At 35.3% G+C, this 16,702-nt stretch overlaps 1 protein-coding gene across 5 annotated transcripts in view; it reads right to left on the reverse strand.

Annotated features, from left to right (window-relative positions):
- lrp8 (low density lipoprotein receptor-related protein 8, apolipoprotein e receptor) overlaps positions 1-16,702 on the reverse strand; it is a 155,854-nt gene that overhangs the window by 57,359 nt on the left and 81,793 nt on the right. For all 5 annotated transcript variants that reach the window (XM_044129167.1, XM_044129165.1, XM_044129166.1 and 2 more), the window contains exon 4: positions 9,283-9,411. In XM_044129167.1, the coding sequence (XP_043985102.1) occupies positions 9,283-9,411 (129 nt within the window). The remainder of the gene's footprint in view (positions 1-9,282; positions 9,412-16,702) is intronic.

Consider the following 16,702-nt stretch of genomic DNA (forward strand, 5'->3'; position numbering starts at 1 on the left):
CAAAGAAAGATGATAAAAAAAAAATCACTTTCCAGCTGCTTGGGCAGATGGGATTTAAAAAGAACAATGCTGACACATGTTGGGAAGCGCGTGCTTTGGTTTGAAGATTAAATAAAATAAAGGAAATAAAAGAAGAGACAGGAGAACAGTGCTAACAAGTTGAAGTTACACAATAACAAGAACTTTTTACTCATATTTTTCAGGCAATCAAAGATTATAATACCCTGTCCCCTAATTTAATTACTTTAATTACTTTCATTGAAGCAATTTTGTTGAAACTTTTTAGAAGCCTGATGTCAGTCTGCTTTTCCGATTCTAAAACCAGATTTGATTGATTAGGTTAATTCCTATGTTGGCACACTAAACTCCTATGTTGTCGATAATCATATATCCATTGATTAAAGTTGAAGTTGAAGAATTTGGAGGTAGTGTCCCATCAGACTTGTGTAAAGCCTCAGTTACAATGTTAGAAACAGACCCAGGGCATAATGCAGTCACCTCCAAGCTTGAACATTGCTAAAGTTTTTATTGCAGAAATGAAAAGTTAATCTGGATTCCTCAAAATTGCTCATCAATGCCATCTTTTATCACATCCAGTTGTAATTTTTTTTCCCATGTCCATATGCTGAACATGTGGTACCAATGTAAAACTCACTTCTCTGTGGATAACGATACCGGTGTTCAACCAGTTTCCAGTTCATAGAAGGTTGAAACTCAGTGGCTCCTGAATATTTTATTCATTGTATTTTCATACGAGGAAAGAAACAACTGGGAGCTACAACCAGAAAGAAGAGTTCAAATGCACATCAAAATGAGTTTTGGATTTAATAAAACAGGGCAGTATTAAGCTTTTGTAATTGTTTTTCTAAAGATATCAATCTTGGTAGCCATGGTTTTGCCAAACAAACAAATTACTGAATAAGACTGATCAAATATCCAGCCAGGATTACGCTGTAAGCTTGTTGAAGGCATTTTTCCAAATCTCTTTGGTAGTTTCTGAATTTATTAAAGTCTGCATGTAAAATTTTGATTAAGTGTGAGTCAGGGAAAATCCACAATAATTTTTATCCTTGTACTGCTAATTCTCGTTATTAAATCCAGTTTAGTTGATTGTTGCTACAATTTAACTGGGTTAAAAAAAAAAAAAAAGTGCAAAACAATAGAAAATTCATGCCCACGATGCATAGATCTAAGCATACATATATTATGCTTAAATACTATACATATATTACTGTAAGTACAACTAGTTTTTGAAATACAAAAAGCATATATAACTTGTTTTTGGCTGATTTAAGGTCACAGGAACTTTAAACAGCAATAAAAAGACACTATCTCACAAAAAATATTCCTTCTACCATCAATTCCACAACAACATTTTAAAAGGAGATCCTTAGTTCACCTATACTGGTTACACTGACTTTGCTACTTGTATGTCAAATTTAGAGTAAAAAGTCACAAAAGAAAATGCCTTGATGTATTGTTGCAGCGGAGCCTGGAGAATCCAAGAGAAACGGCAGCTTATGAGGAGAAAAACAGAACCGAATTCACCGAGCGATTGAAACTCTTTATGCTACCTGACTGGTGAACCTGAGGGAATGTCACTTTTTAACTACATCCATGACAAGAGGGCACTGTGGGATTTGTGCACATGCATGTTTCGACAGCTCAATCACAAAGCCATGTGACAGCAGTTTAGGCCTAAATATGAAATGCTTTACTAGCTATCCCAGTGCAATGATTGTGTGTGCAGGTGGGTTGTGATGAATGTCCTTGCAAAAATATTGAAGTAGGTGGAAAATAATGAGTGTTTGTGTGTACCATTTTTCAAAAAATGTCAAAGTTCTAAAGATTTACCATATTTTCCGGACTATAGAGTGCACCATACTATAAGCCCCACCTACAATAAAAAAAAAAAACAAAAAAAAATGGAAACGTACATATCTAAGCCGCACCGGGCTATAAGCCGATGGTATCTCTGCTGCTCTCGGTTTTCTGCAGCAGAGGGCAGCGTTCTAATAAATCTCCTAGATTTATTAAGGCGCAGCCCTCATCTGCAAAGACGAACCGTGGTTTCATTCACGCCAAGCTTACGTGCAACCATTCTATTTCCTTCCTGTACTGCCGGATCGATAGCCCTCAACTTAAAAGCTGCATCATATGAGTTTGAAGAAATTTCTCCGTTGTGCCTAGTGCTAGCATGTGCTTGTTCTAAATGAAAATTAGCACTTTCTTCTTTGAATTCCAATTTTGACTTCCAATGATTCACTTCCTGCTAAAGAGCCCCGTGGCGGTTGAAGAAAAATCCAGAAAAAAGCTGCACCGGGCTATAAGCCGCATGGTTCAAAGCATAGGAAAAAGGTAGCGGCTTATAGTCCGGAAAATACGGTAGTCACTTGTTTGTTTTGGTGTCTTGGGTCATTATCAGTATTTACACTCCATGATAAACACATGCAGCTGAACAACCTGTTTGCATCTGGCATTCCCTTCTATAATATTCAGTCCAAGAACTTTGTGATATGAATTAACCATGAATTATATATAAAAAAAGGGGAAAAATAAGATGAAAGTGTTTTAATCTATTACGACAATTATTCTGTTATGTCCTTTTATGTGGGATGGTTTGGATTCAGCCAGGTGGTTAAAAATATGTTTGAAGCAACTTTTTCTTCTTTTGTTGTTTTTCTCAAGACACAGGTTTAGGAACAACATAAATAATTGAAGACAGACTTAATCTCAAACAGAGCCATTCGTGTTAAAGCTGGATTAAAGAAAGTAATTATTAAACATTGCAATGTTGAATAATTGATGGATAAAAAGGAGCAGGACAGAAAAGGTTTTATGTTTAGTAGAAGACTTCTTAATAACATTTTCAAATTAGAAAAAAACCAAAAAAAAAAAAAAATGCTGGCTAACTGATAAATAATTTAGCCACTTGAAGGAAGTTAGATTTTAAGTTGGATCGACAGAAGTGGATTAACTTTGTGTAGTTTTAAAAACTGCACAAAGATTGATTGAAGATGCCCGAGTCTAAGCTTGAAATGTTTTGTGAATGTTGATAAAGACAGCTGCAGAAAGAGAACCAGCAGTTAAAGTTTTATTGCTAAAAGTCCCAGTTTTTATTTTTGCAACAGGAACAACTCTCCAAAACTTAATGCCAGTTTCTCCTACCTTCATACACATAAAAAGATATGTAGTGTTATATACACACATGTGGAAGCTCTCTGGTTGTCAGCTGCCCCATTTTGCAAATTAAATTTATAAGCCCTTGTTCGTAAGTGAAACACACTTAAAACTGAACTCTGATTACACAGACGTTAGGCTCAGTCACAAAAAAAAAAAAAAATACTGACAGCGGGATCTTGTGCAGCTGTGCTCATGTGAATCTGATGAAAATGTGGTGGCTTTACAGAGGTGAGGATACTGGTGACATTATTAACTTCACCTCATGGGTTATAAGTTAAAGTTTTAGTGAGGTTCAATATGGTGGTGATGTAGTAATGAGGCATCATATGGATTATTGGACAAAAAACAGCAAGAGGAAAATAAATCTTTCTTCTGTGACTCATGCATTATATCACTACCCTGTTTAGCTGGAGTCAAACATTTTTTTTCACCTGGGTCATTTGTTCAGCACATGTATTTGCTGTGATCTGTTGCGATACTTTGAGAGTGTGTACAGTATTTCCGTGTGCATGAAAGAGGATGGAAATGCACCTGAAAGGGAGAAGGGTAATGGTATTAAAGCCATTTTTTAGAAACCAGCTTGTTTGGGTCTGAAGTGCAACTGCCTCTGGGTTCCCAGTGAGCCTGTTTGTGTGCTGGCACTCCATTACAGTACACCTACACACACAGTGAGAGCAGTCGGAGGACTATAAATGAAAGAGGGAGTGGTAGGAAGAAAACACTTCTTTGTAGTAACATCTTCCAATAGACATGTGGGTGAAGCAGGAGAAAATAACCAGGAATCTTCTCTTTATTACTTTTTTCTTTGTTCTTAGAATAGAATCAAAGTTTAATCAGGAGAAATTCATCAGATACACTTCACTGCTCATGAGTTATAGACAGATTGACACTTTACACATAGAGTTTGCATCACTTTGCATTCAGATTTCCTCATTTTCCACCAGAGCAACACACACATACACACAAAGTTCACAGACATAAGGTAATCCTTTTAGTCTACCCTACAATATTCTGTGATAAAACACCAGCTAACGCATCCATGGCGGGCATCGATTCAGCAACAACTTGCCCTAATGTAAGTCAGCAGCACAGGGGGATGTGAAAAGATCAAAAGGTCCCCTGGGGCCTAGATGAAGTTCATCTGAGCATCCTCTGTTTGTGTTGACCGTTTTACTCCCCGTCAACAGAGTGCATCAAATGTGAAGCAAAAAGTGACATGTGTAGACAGAGGATACGTAAGTTGAGTTCGTCTGAGTCGCATTTCTCTTCAGAATGGGAAAGCCATGCCAATAAGGTCAGTGAGATGTTTGTTGAGCTTAAGTTAGAGTGTGCTAAAGACAAAAAGGCTAGCTGTCTGAAATATGGAGTCAAAATTTTAAACTGGAACTGAGACCAAATGAGGAGCCAGGTTTATCTCGTCACTATGCAGAGAAAGGAGGACAGTGAAAAAGGTCAAAAAGGTCAAAACCAAACAGTGACAGAACTCGTTAAATCAATGAATTATAAAAGAATCCTACTATAATAAAACATGAAATCATTTTATTATGCATCTTTAAGAGGTGTACAGCATGTTCATGTTTACAGAATAGTCTATATTTAGATGGGTACTCAAACAAATTTACATGTTACATTACTTAATCCAATCTAGCAATGAAAAAGAAGAATGGGGTTTACCCTAAGAAGATCTACCAAAAAAATTGCTCATTGAAGTAAGAAAAACAGTTACATTTCTATATATATAATACATTTGCTATGGTAACTGTGGTTTAACATTTTGACAGTCTAAAGGGAAAGAAAAATGTAAATTATGTATTTATAAAATATATGAAAAAAAGACAGACTTCAGTCTAAATATTGCAATGTGAAATCGCTCTATTTTCATAAACCTCCTTTGTTTCCATATTGCATATATGTACAAATACAAGTAATAAGGTGTCAAATAAAAAAATAAAGCAAAATAATGTTCAAATGGTTTGTAAATAATAGACATTGATTCTGTCCTTTATAACTATATGACATGTGTTACACCACCCTCTGGGTGTATAGGCACCACTGGTAAGATTAATAAAAAGCTGAAAAATACAAAAATCTATCCTTCCAATGAAATGCTCTGAGTATCTCTCACCTAATCTTACCATTTTTTTTATTACATTCTACCTGCTCACTGTAGTGAATAATGATAATGCTGAATTCTCATCCAGCCATATTCGACCGAGTTCCAATTGTTTGAAATATTTCAATTATTGCTTTGTCGACATTAATGGCTTTAGCTCCAACTGGCGGGTTATTTTGCCTTTCCCATTTTAAAGAGTTGCAAGAGAAAACTGCCTATATCATGTTACAGTTTTACTTTACAGAAAGAGATTCCTTACTCATTTAAAATTCATTAAAACTTTTAGCAATGTAAAACTAAAGTCCATATGAAAAAAAAAAACTGAATTAATGTTATTGTTAAAGTGCATAACATTCACCAAAAACATGTTTAGTTAACTCTTTGCACTGCCTTGTTGCTGAAAGTGCAATACAAATAACACTTTTTTAAATTCTCTTCAGCTAATAATTAAAAGCCAAAACAAACACTATTCATAGAATAGGAAACCATATTTCTTCAAAACAGAATATCTCCCCAAATATAAATTAATCACCCACCCTCCCCACAAGCACACACACACACACACACACAAACACATGCACCCCGAAGCAGATAAACGTAGATCTCTACTGTGTCCCTAAACAAATGGAATTCCACATTAACATAAATTAAAGGCACATAAACTTTCTTTAGAGGCCTCTTCTAACTAAATGTAATAAAGAACCTCTCCTCCTGGATTCATGTTTTATTCAACATTTGGATATGCTCAATTAGGAGCCCCTAATTAACATTAGCTGTCCTCCAACTATAGCTACTGAAGGAAGGAGCAAAGGAGAGGGAATCAGAAAGGGGGGGGTTTGTAAGGATTAGTGGTTGAATGAAGGCTTTGGAAATCTGTTTTCATAATAACAAATTTACATCAACATCGAATGAATGAATTCATGCTCGCGGCTCATTCAGAACTTTGTTTATGAACAGTGAGCGTTGTATTTTTTTTAATCTTAAAAAACATGACATTTTTGAAGATGCTTACTGGTTTACACAACTAAACAAGACATTGCCCTTTTAAAATATTAAGTTATCTGCATTAATAAGTATGTAAAAATAATAAATTGATTTATTAAGTATTACTGCTTCTCTACCTGCTATAAAATTCAAATAGATAACTCAGCAGGAACTGATGTTGCAACTGGATTTTTCTGTATTGTAGTTCAGGTTAATAAATGTCTGTAATCTTTTCACTTTGAGAGAAAGGAAACTTGGGTGGTTTAAAATCCCCAGATAACATTGGTAGAATATTCAACTTGAGTTCTTAAAAATATATATGTATGCAACCCAGTGAAAACATGTTAACATTTGTTATTCTTTGCTTGATGCATATCGATAGTGATAAATCTGCCTAACCCTAGTCATATGTTCCCTGAAGAATTAAAGAGGATTTACTTTCTATTTAACAAGACCAAATGCAAATATGGATAATCCTATCCAGGCCATTGCCTGATTCAATATGTGGCCTCAGGACTTTAGTACAGGTAAGGATGGGGACTTAAACTCTGAACATTTCTGCTCGAGAACTACCACTTCACAGTCCAATTTAGCTCTGCGTGGCCTCTGCAGTCAACCTTCAGTTAACGCAAGCCTTCTACGCACATTAATATTAATATTAATACTCATTCCTACATCTCTAAATGATAGATCAAAAGATGATGTTGGCAGGTTATTATAACAGCAGGAGTGCCATAACACTTCATATACAGTCAAACCACATGAAGCACAAAATCAATTATCATTGAGAATTCTATGAAATTTTAAACAGCTTTATTAACCAGCCTACAATAATGGACAGAAGCTAACATAGGTCAGAGATGAAAGGCATCAGAAAGAACATGAAGTCTATGTTTGATCTCCATATCAGATAGAACTGAAAGAAAAAGGTGCTGATCCAAAGAAAGTAAAGAGATAAACTTTTTTAATAAATTGGAAAAGAGAGAAACAAAGATGGCATGGGAAAAAGCAGGATAAGATTGAGTTACTTTCTTTGTTGCAGTTTTTACTTCTATTATTTTCATCCTTTTTTTTTCTCAGTGTTTTATCTTTCAAAAGCCTCATATGGGCTGGAGTTGAAAATGAGCAAAGCTGCTTTAATACTAAAAAACAATGCGTCTAATATTCTAATGAACTTGTAATTGTCCATAATTAAATCAATTAAAATAAATAAACATCTATTACTCGCTAATGTGAGCAACATTTGTAGCAAAAATCTAGAACTCATTCTAAGAATTCGAAAAGCAGAATATGAAAGAGTTAAATCGGAATAAGTCAGAAGTTTGGGTCTAACTTCAGTCCAGCTAAAAATGTTAACACCAAATTTGAAATCAGAATGTTTGCAGGACTGGCAACCGCTGCAAGTCTCTAAATAAATAAACTGAATTAGAATGATGGAAAAAACTGGCAAATGTGGAATTATCATGAACCGACATGGCTGTACTGGTGATATGTGATGTACAATGTATGATGTATCGTCAGCTAACTTCAACAAATTTAACAGAAAAAAGTAATCTAAACTGATTTTTTATTGCTTCAAATTTATAATCTCCAGCAAGTTGTTATATGAACAGCTTTATTTTCCTGGAAGCACATAAATTCAACAATCAAGTGCTTTGAGAGGCAGGAGATGAAAGAAACAGCACATTTAACTGCTCTGATACTTGCCAGGGGGGATCTAAATTATTAATAGCCAGAGAACAAGCCCAAAATCCTTGCACTTCTTTTACTTTAAGAACACAAAATGGGATAAAAAGCAGATATAGCTGCAAATATTTAAAGAAATGTCACATATTTTATTGTCTGCTAGTTGTTATTATTAGATATCTTTTAATATCTTTTAATAACTTGCTTTTTTTGTTTGTTTTAATTACTAAAGATGGTAGGTTTGCTCAAGCATTAAAATTGTATAAAATATAAGGTTATTTTATTTTGTTGGACGTTCAAGTGTGTGGACACAATAGTTGTTCTTCACAAATAGCATAACATCGGTTTAGTGAAAAAGGAAAAAAAAGCAATTCCTACAGATGTTCATAACCATATTAAGGACACAAACATTTCCAAGATATTGGGTTATCTTGAATCCAACCTAATTTGTTTGGGAAAAATGCTATACGTGCCTCTTTGCTTGAAAATCAATAAAGCTCCATGTCAGAAGTTCACATAAACAGAAATCAATGTCTCATTTACATCTTTGATGCTTGCTGTAAGCATGGAAGCCTGGTCATGTGAAAAGACTAATGAATAGTAAAACATATGGCACTGCAACTTTCTTCACACCTTACAAACACAGAATATTTGTGGTGAAACTTGTTTAGATCTACTGCTTTCTGCATCCTTACTAGTGCAACCAATATATCCTCTTTCACAAAGCATAAACCCATAAGAACCATCCCCATCTGAGCTGCCTCTGGCCATTCATAAACTCAGCTGTGCAGGATGACGCCACCTGCACAGCTGAGTTTTCAAAGTTCAGATGAGCAATGCAGAACAACAGGAGATGTCATGCAGTATCAAAGTTAGCAATGTTCAGAATCATCTCTGACAAAGGTTCCTCCTTATAAATATATTTCAAAGAAAGCAATGAGATATCCCTTCCATTCAAGTAAACGTTTAACACTCCACTTGGAAAACTATGAAAGGCTAATCTCTAAAGCAGTCGGCTGGAGGCTGGACAGCCAAACAGATTTTGGTGTTTTTAGAGATCTTATAAGTGCCCATTATGGTCCTGCTTTATGACAGATAGCAGATTCAAATGTCCAAGGTTTATTTAACAATGCAGGTTATGCCTGTACTGTGGAAACATTGATTGTTAGCAATGTAATAAATACAGCTGCATTCCCTAAATTCAAAATGTACTTGAAGCAACTGAAGAGTGTAAATGTGAAATTCACTTTGGAGCTATAGACATTCCAGGTCTTTTGTCGTGTTCGTGACATTCAAAATACTCATCACAGACTTACCTGCAGGACACTCCTCCTCATCTGCTCCGTTTTCACAGTCCCTCTCTCCGTCACATCGCCATGATAGCGAAACACATTTGCTGGCTACACCTCCACAATCAAACTTCTCTGGAGGACAAGTCTGTCTGCCTGTTGCGAGAGAGGGGCGGGGAAGCAAAAGAATGAAGACAGAGGGAATGACAGAGAAGGGAAACATGGCAGAAAGGAGGGGAAAATGGGAATAGAGAAAGAAGACAGGGAAGGCAAAAATGGGACGAGAAATGGAGAGAAAAGGGACAGCCAGTCAATGAAACAGTTTGATAACTTAGTTATCTTGTTGCTCAAATCGATTTCTTCTCAAAGGCCTGCAATTTAACTAGACACACAGCGACAGTGGAACAAAGAAGAACACTGTCAAGCCAGGCACGAAGCTGTGAAATACACAAATGCACAAAGATAAAAAAAGAAATGCTGAAGAAAAACAAGCACTACTGTGTGTAAATGTAGCTGGGAATGAAATGGTAAAGATTTCTTCACCAGCAACAACCTAATAAATTCCTTGTATACACACAGCTGAAATCCAAGCAAAAATCAGTCAAAAATAAAAAAGGTGACTAAAAGAATTCATAGATGCAGATGTGTATACAATTTGTACAAAATATCGTATTGGCTGCATTTATTTTTTTGTTTTTCTGATGAAAATGTCTAAAATTAAATTAAAGTATCTCACAGCTTGTCAATAGGTCTCTCAAAAAACTCTGTGAATGTGAGTGAGAACAAAGGCCCCTACGGTAAAACCCATTACTGCACAAGCCATTGTTCCTCCATGGGGGCTGGTAAAAATGAAAAATACAGCATTCTTACGCATCAAATTTTCAATGAGTGCCCACAACAAATCTCTGTCCTTTCTCATTTCAAACAGGCACATGCACCCCATCGCACACACACACACACACCCACACACACTTGGTATAACACCAAAGAGACTCCAGCCCCAGATCACATTACACGGCTGTGTCAAACCCAACTCCATCAATTATACATATTTGACCACCGGCGTGCTTCCTGGCAGCACGGTTGTGTTTGTGTGTGTTGCAGCCACAGATCAATAGCACCTCTGGGATTTGCCCATTCCAGACTCATTCCATTTTTATTCATCTCATATTTCTTCTTTCTCATTTTTATTTTCACCAGCATTTTTTCATCTCATACCATTCAAATGTTTTGTGTTGTAAAATAAGTTTTGAACATTGCTGTGTTTTCTGTAGCATTGGCTGACAGGTTCTACCTCTACAACTGAATGCAATTTAGTTTTCAACTGTTCTGGTTTTGTGGTTCAGAAACTAGACTCATATTCAGTAAATACAGTATGCATCCTGATGGGACACAACTGTACCTTTTGAATTGATAACCTTTCATCAGGTATACAACATACTTTTCAATAAGTTAACATCTATGTGCTAATGTTTTATTGGTCTAATGTAATATTCAAATTTTTAAAAAAGCACATTTTCATTAACTGCAAATGTAAAATTATCATAATTTGCAAAAACGGGTTTCAAACATCCATCTGTGTGTAATTAATGTACACAATGTGTTTCAATTGTGATAAAATTCCTGAAATAAGTGGATTTTTCAATAATCCTCTAATTTATTGAATGGGTCTGAAGACCCTATTTATCTGCTTTTCCTACTTAGTCTGTATTAGTTGTGGGATTCCCCTTTCTTCTTTCTTTCTTCCTTATAATGAATAAGAAACTCCTCATTGCATTTTTTTCCTTAAAACAAATTTGATGTAGCCATGAAAATGGAAATTCCTTCAAAATCATTGCCCAAAATATATAAGCATAAGTGCCAGATCATGTCTGATAATTCCTGCAGTGACAATGAGAATGTGCATTCATATACTTATCAGCACATAGCGGCTCCATTACCTAACGTGAAGGTATGTATATGAAAATAATGATGTACATGAAGGCCAGGAACTGTATAAAAGAAGTGCCTTGAGCACTAAAACATTACTAATTGATAATTGCTGTTTTGAAACCAGTCTGGCATTTAGCCATTATTGTTGTGGCAAGATGATAGCGATGGAGATACTTTAAATTCAGAAAAAAATATCTGTCTCCAGGCCATCCACTCAGAAATAATACCACATTTATATAACTCAAGAAACAACTGCACAATTGTAGGGGAAATTGTAAATATGCTAAGTAATTGTGTCTCAGAGGGCTGGATGTTGGTATCACTGTTGCCTTGTAGCAAGAAGGTCTTGGGTTAGAATCCCAGTGAGGGGTCTTTCTTCATGGAGTTTCTCTAAATTGTCCTCAAGTGTTATACTGCCATTTTGGTGTTTGCTTCTTTGCTCAAAGTCTGTACATTTTTCACTAATTGTTTATTAAGGAAAATACACTGTGACCATCCCAAACCTACAAACCATGGCAGATTACAAGGTCAAGATTCAATACATCGAAAATATTTTTGGTGAGAAAGCCCAGTACAATTTGATATCACATTTATCCAAAGGCATTCCAAATATCCGGTAATCTCCAATAAAGAATTCTTCACCAATTTCACTTTGCTAGACCTAAGCAACAACTTGGTTCATTACATTTTGCCCCATCCAAGGAAAAAGACATGACTGAAACTGAAGAACACCATAAACAGAGGGGTGGTCACATTAATATTTGGAAGTTTCCAACAAAGAGTCTTTTACTCTAAAGGAGAGTCAAGAAAGAATATGTGTTCTCAACTAGACTATGACTAACCAAGAACCTGCAGACATGTGTAATTCTAGGTAAGTTTTAGAAGTAGCACAATGAGACTCTCCCCAGGAACAAAAATGAGGAAAACTGGAGATATTAGCTTCTGCTGTATTGCTAAGATGGTTCTCACTGTGAAACTGCATATTAAAGTATATGTGGTGCTTAAACTAATAAAGTAAGCGGAAATAGGATAAGGCCTTGCTTTCAATGACAAACACCACAGTTGCTGTGCAACTGTGAAAGGCAATTATATCCAAATAATACTGGTTGTAGGTATACATTTGCATTTGTATGTAAAATTTTCACCATGTCTGGACTGGAGAAAATCCACAATAGGTCAAAACCTGGACACTCAGTTCTTGTTTAAAAAAAGTTGCATAATGATAATAATAATAAATTAAAAAAAACATACAAATTACTGCTTTTAATGTTAAGTGATTGACTTTGTGCTATCAATCATTGTCTTCAGGAAATATGCTGAAATCAGCTGTCCTGTTTGTGTGCACAAACTAGACAAATAAAGCTGATTATGAAACAAGGAGAACTAAATATGGAAGATGAATCACACAAGAGCATTCAAGACATACATTGTAGCATAACATAATGCAATTTCCAAATTTTTTCTTTCTTAAATGGAGCAATTTACACTTGACTCGAAGCACTGCTCACCATTCAGATGAGAGGAAACTTTGATGGGATCTAATTTCCTAATATACCAAAAGACAAATTTTCACCAAATAAAATAACACAAACTATTCCTATGAAACTAATGTCTATTAGTAGCAAGGGTGTTCTTTCAGCTGACTGACCATCTTATCGCTGTATTCTGAATCTGTTCACAAGTGTTACATGGAAGTGCAGTCTAACGCCTTCTGTGCAATACTGCATTAGTCTTTTACAAGTCCTCACAAAGAAAAAACATCCTTTGGGGGGATCCACTAAATATCTGACTGACAGCTGAGTTAAAAGGAAGTAATTTGTCTGACTGGCCCTGGGCCCTGGGTGTCTGGAAGGGACAGTCATAGAATAACTGCCTGTCAAACAGCAGAAAACAGAGGAGTGAGAACAACAGAGAGTTCTGCTGACATTATTATGACTAAATAAATTAAATGATTTTCATCCCAAGGACCATAATACTCAGGGAAAGAAAGGACAATTCAAGTTCCCTACTATAGAACATTTAGGCACTTATCTATAACTACTTGAAAGTCTGTTCAGCTGTTTGCTGTTAAATCAGAGAATATGGACTAACCAATACTAGATGATAGAGGGGAAAAAAAAGTCCTGTAAATAATCAGTGGGCGGATTGCATGACATGTAGATAGAGCTCAGTAATCTAAATAGACACACACACTTATATATATATATATATATATAGTAAGTACAGACCAAAGGTTTGGATACACCTTGTAATTGAATTCAATTCAATTACAAGGTGTGTCCAAACTTTTGGTCTGTACTGTATATATCAAAACAAATGTGGCTATTAGAAGTACCCCAGAGTTTATGGAATAGTTGCTACAAATTTCCACACCAAAAAAACAGAAAATACCAGCACCATTTTTTAAGTTTGAGGTTGAAAACCATGTACTTTTTTTACAGCATTTTCCATAAATATCATATCCCCTTATAAAAGGTAATTTTGGAAATGTTTTGTGACTTTCTTTATTTTAGAAATGCAGTTTTGGTTATTTTAAAATGACACAATTAAGTTGTCATATTTCAAAAAGTCATGCAACTTTTGCAGGTCTAAATGACTTTAATGTAGTTGTTCATGGAGCAAAATTGGCTCTTTGAATTATAAAGGTATCAGGCCATTGCAATAATGTGCAGTAAAGTAAAAATTTCCTTTATAAAATACTGTAAAGATCATAAATAAATATTAATCCTTCCCATTTCCAATACCCCTAAGCCACATTCTTGTTTTTTGGTCATTTCTAAATAGTAAATTGGAATCTAAGCTGATGTTCGTCTTGGGGTCAAAAGAAAAACAAAAACTCATTAGACAGATGGTGTATGATGCAGGTTTTTAATTCAGTTGAACAAACACAAGTGGAAATGGGAGCACACTTATTATTCACCTCACACAGACTGCCTAAGTGTCTATTATAGCAGGGTATAGGGGTGGACTGAGCAAGGCGCTCTATGCTAATGAACTTTTGATTAACTACTTTCTTAAATTTCCCTCAAAAGGAGGGAGGGATCGAAGCATTGTTGCACACAACTGCCTTCTCTATCAAAGTGCTTGGTTACCATCTAGCTATTCTCCCATGTGATTGATTAGGAGGGTTCAAAGCGCTGGATGCTACTGCTAAGATAATTTATTAATTATGAGGTATGTTTACGAGACTAAGTCAGCTCTAAGACCCCATTTTGTCACAAGGAAAAATGGACGGTGATAGTATGACACATGATGAATATGGACTGCAGACAGTGTAGACTAGATTGGCAGTGAGGGTTACAGTTTTATGATTTCAATGTGGAGAACTCTTAGTACTGCTACGTTTAAAGATGCAATAAATTTTCAACGGCAATGCTTGCAGCGCTACACTGATTGATGAGGTTTTTCGCTTTAATGTCTTTTTATGCAAAATACCTACGCTCTTTCTCACTGTGTCGGTGGAACATTAAGAATTCCCAAATACTCTGCAATGTTGTGAATATCAATTGGCCCTGCAAACAGTTTAAAAGAGAAAGTGAGTCACATGGGACACACCCACAGTTTCTTTGGTATGAATAGGTACAGAGCATCATTTTTTATTATGCTACATGTTACAAAAAAAAAAAAAAACATTGTTATGCAAAAGACATTTGGGAATATCTAAATAAAAATATATTAACTCAAGAAAAGGCCTGTTATAACCATTTATTTCAGAATTTTTCAAGTGAGAGTAAATGCCCTTATCACTTGCACAAGTTTGACAGATCATCAATTAAGTCTGACTTACAGGGGATTCATAAGAGCTGATCGTGTGTGAAATAGGATAATTAAGCTGAATTTTCAGTTGAGAGGTGGCTCTATAAATTGGTAAGTGGCTGCTTGAGAACAATAAGCTTTTATTGTTGTGCAGTAAAAACAGGGCAAAGGCTTTGTTTGACTATGAGCAGCTATGTACTTGCCCTTCATATTGGCTCAGTCTGGTCTAAGGAAGTGTAATATAAAATGTTATTCCAATCAGATTTATGCAACATTAGTAAATTTAGCACGACACAGTCTCACAGCTTCATATCAGTTGTCAGTTACCAAAGTCAATATGGAGAAGGATTTCATGTAAAGAACTGTTATTCAGCTGCCATTCTTGGTTTGAATGGACCTCGTCAATCATAGAATTATGATTCTATGATTGTAGGGAAAGTACACATTTTCTCACATAGTAGGAAGGATTAGTCTATAATTCATAATCTAGAAAAAACATTTACGCTTTCTGGTGAGTAACACACAGGCTGATGAGTCTGTTCATTACATGGCAGATATTTTTGCAAAGTGGCTCAATATACTGGAATCACAAAAAATATTTTTCTGAAAGTTTTTAAAACCAATAACCTATATTGAACCTGATGCAAAGTATTAGTGCATAGTCTCATCCCTGTTACCTGCATACTGTTGCATTCAATCAAACTCAATCATTTTGTAACATATACTGTTGAATCGAAACACTGAGTGATAGTGAATTATAAATTGGAGCTAAAGTAACGTGAAATCGGTGTGCATCTTTTTTGTTGCATTAGTAGTAGCATATTTAGGTATAGACTCTACGGGTGACAAAGTAGGACTAGTATCTGCAGCAGTAACAATGAAACAAGGCCAGGGAAAGTAACTTAGGAATGAAGAATGAGATCAGGTGGTCACACAGTGGTAAATATCTATAATGGGGAAATGAGGACAGGATGAATATACTCCAGGCTGTGGAGATATTGGGTTGTAATCTGATCAAACAAGACCTTTTTATATCCACAGGGCTAAATACATTAAAGTAGATTGGGAGCTTTTAGATAACTTTATATTAAATAAGTAATAGATAAAAAAAATATATCTCTCAACCCAATCAGAAATGTACAAGATGCACAATAATCTGCTTAGAAAAGTTGAGTCAGTTATAGTTTCATTTACCAAAGACCTGGATTATACATTTTCGGATTATAAGTTCCAGTCAATAACAGGTAGTTACTGTGGGTGAACAGTTCAAATGTTTTAGACATAACACTATGCGGAGTAAATTATGTACATTACTGATACTTTCCACTGAACTAATAAACATAACTATAAGTGAATCACGTCATTGATAGACATGCAATCTTAATTTATTAAGTGCAATAGTTTTTATTTTGGTTTATTTTTTGTACCTGAACTTAGAAATTCCATCTCATATATTGTGTCCAAATAAGTGACCAACAGAAATGTGCATCATAGTGTTAAGACAGAGGCCAATAAATAACTTGGTTCTCTGTGATTCCTGTCTACCTACAGGACTTGGTGAAGTCAGCAAAAATCTATAAACTTAATATCACTTTCACATTTGTTTTATTTCTGTAGTTGTAGATATGTAAAAAGGGAAATTTAAAATAATGCCTTCATGTGCAAACCTTATAGAGAAGTGTGGCTATTTAATGTTGGTTTTGTATAAAAGTAAATTTTATGTATTCATGCATAACGCTGTAGATATCTATAAGGCTGA

Source organism: Gambusia affinis, linkage group LG10, assembly GCF_019740435.1.
Source record: "Gambusia affinis linkage group LG10, SWU_Gaff_1.0, whole genome shotgun sequence".
NCBI classification, from domain to species: Eukaryota; Metazoa; Chordata; class Actinopteri; order Cyprinodontiformes; family Poeciliidae; genus Gambusia; species Gambusia affinis.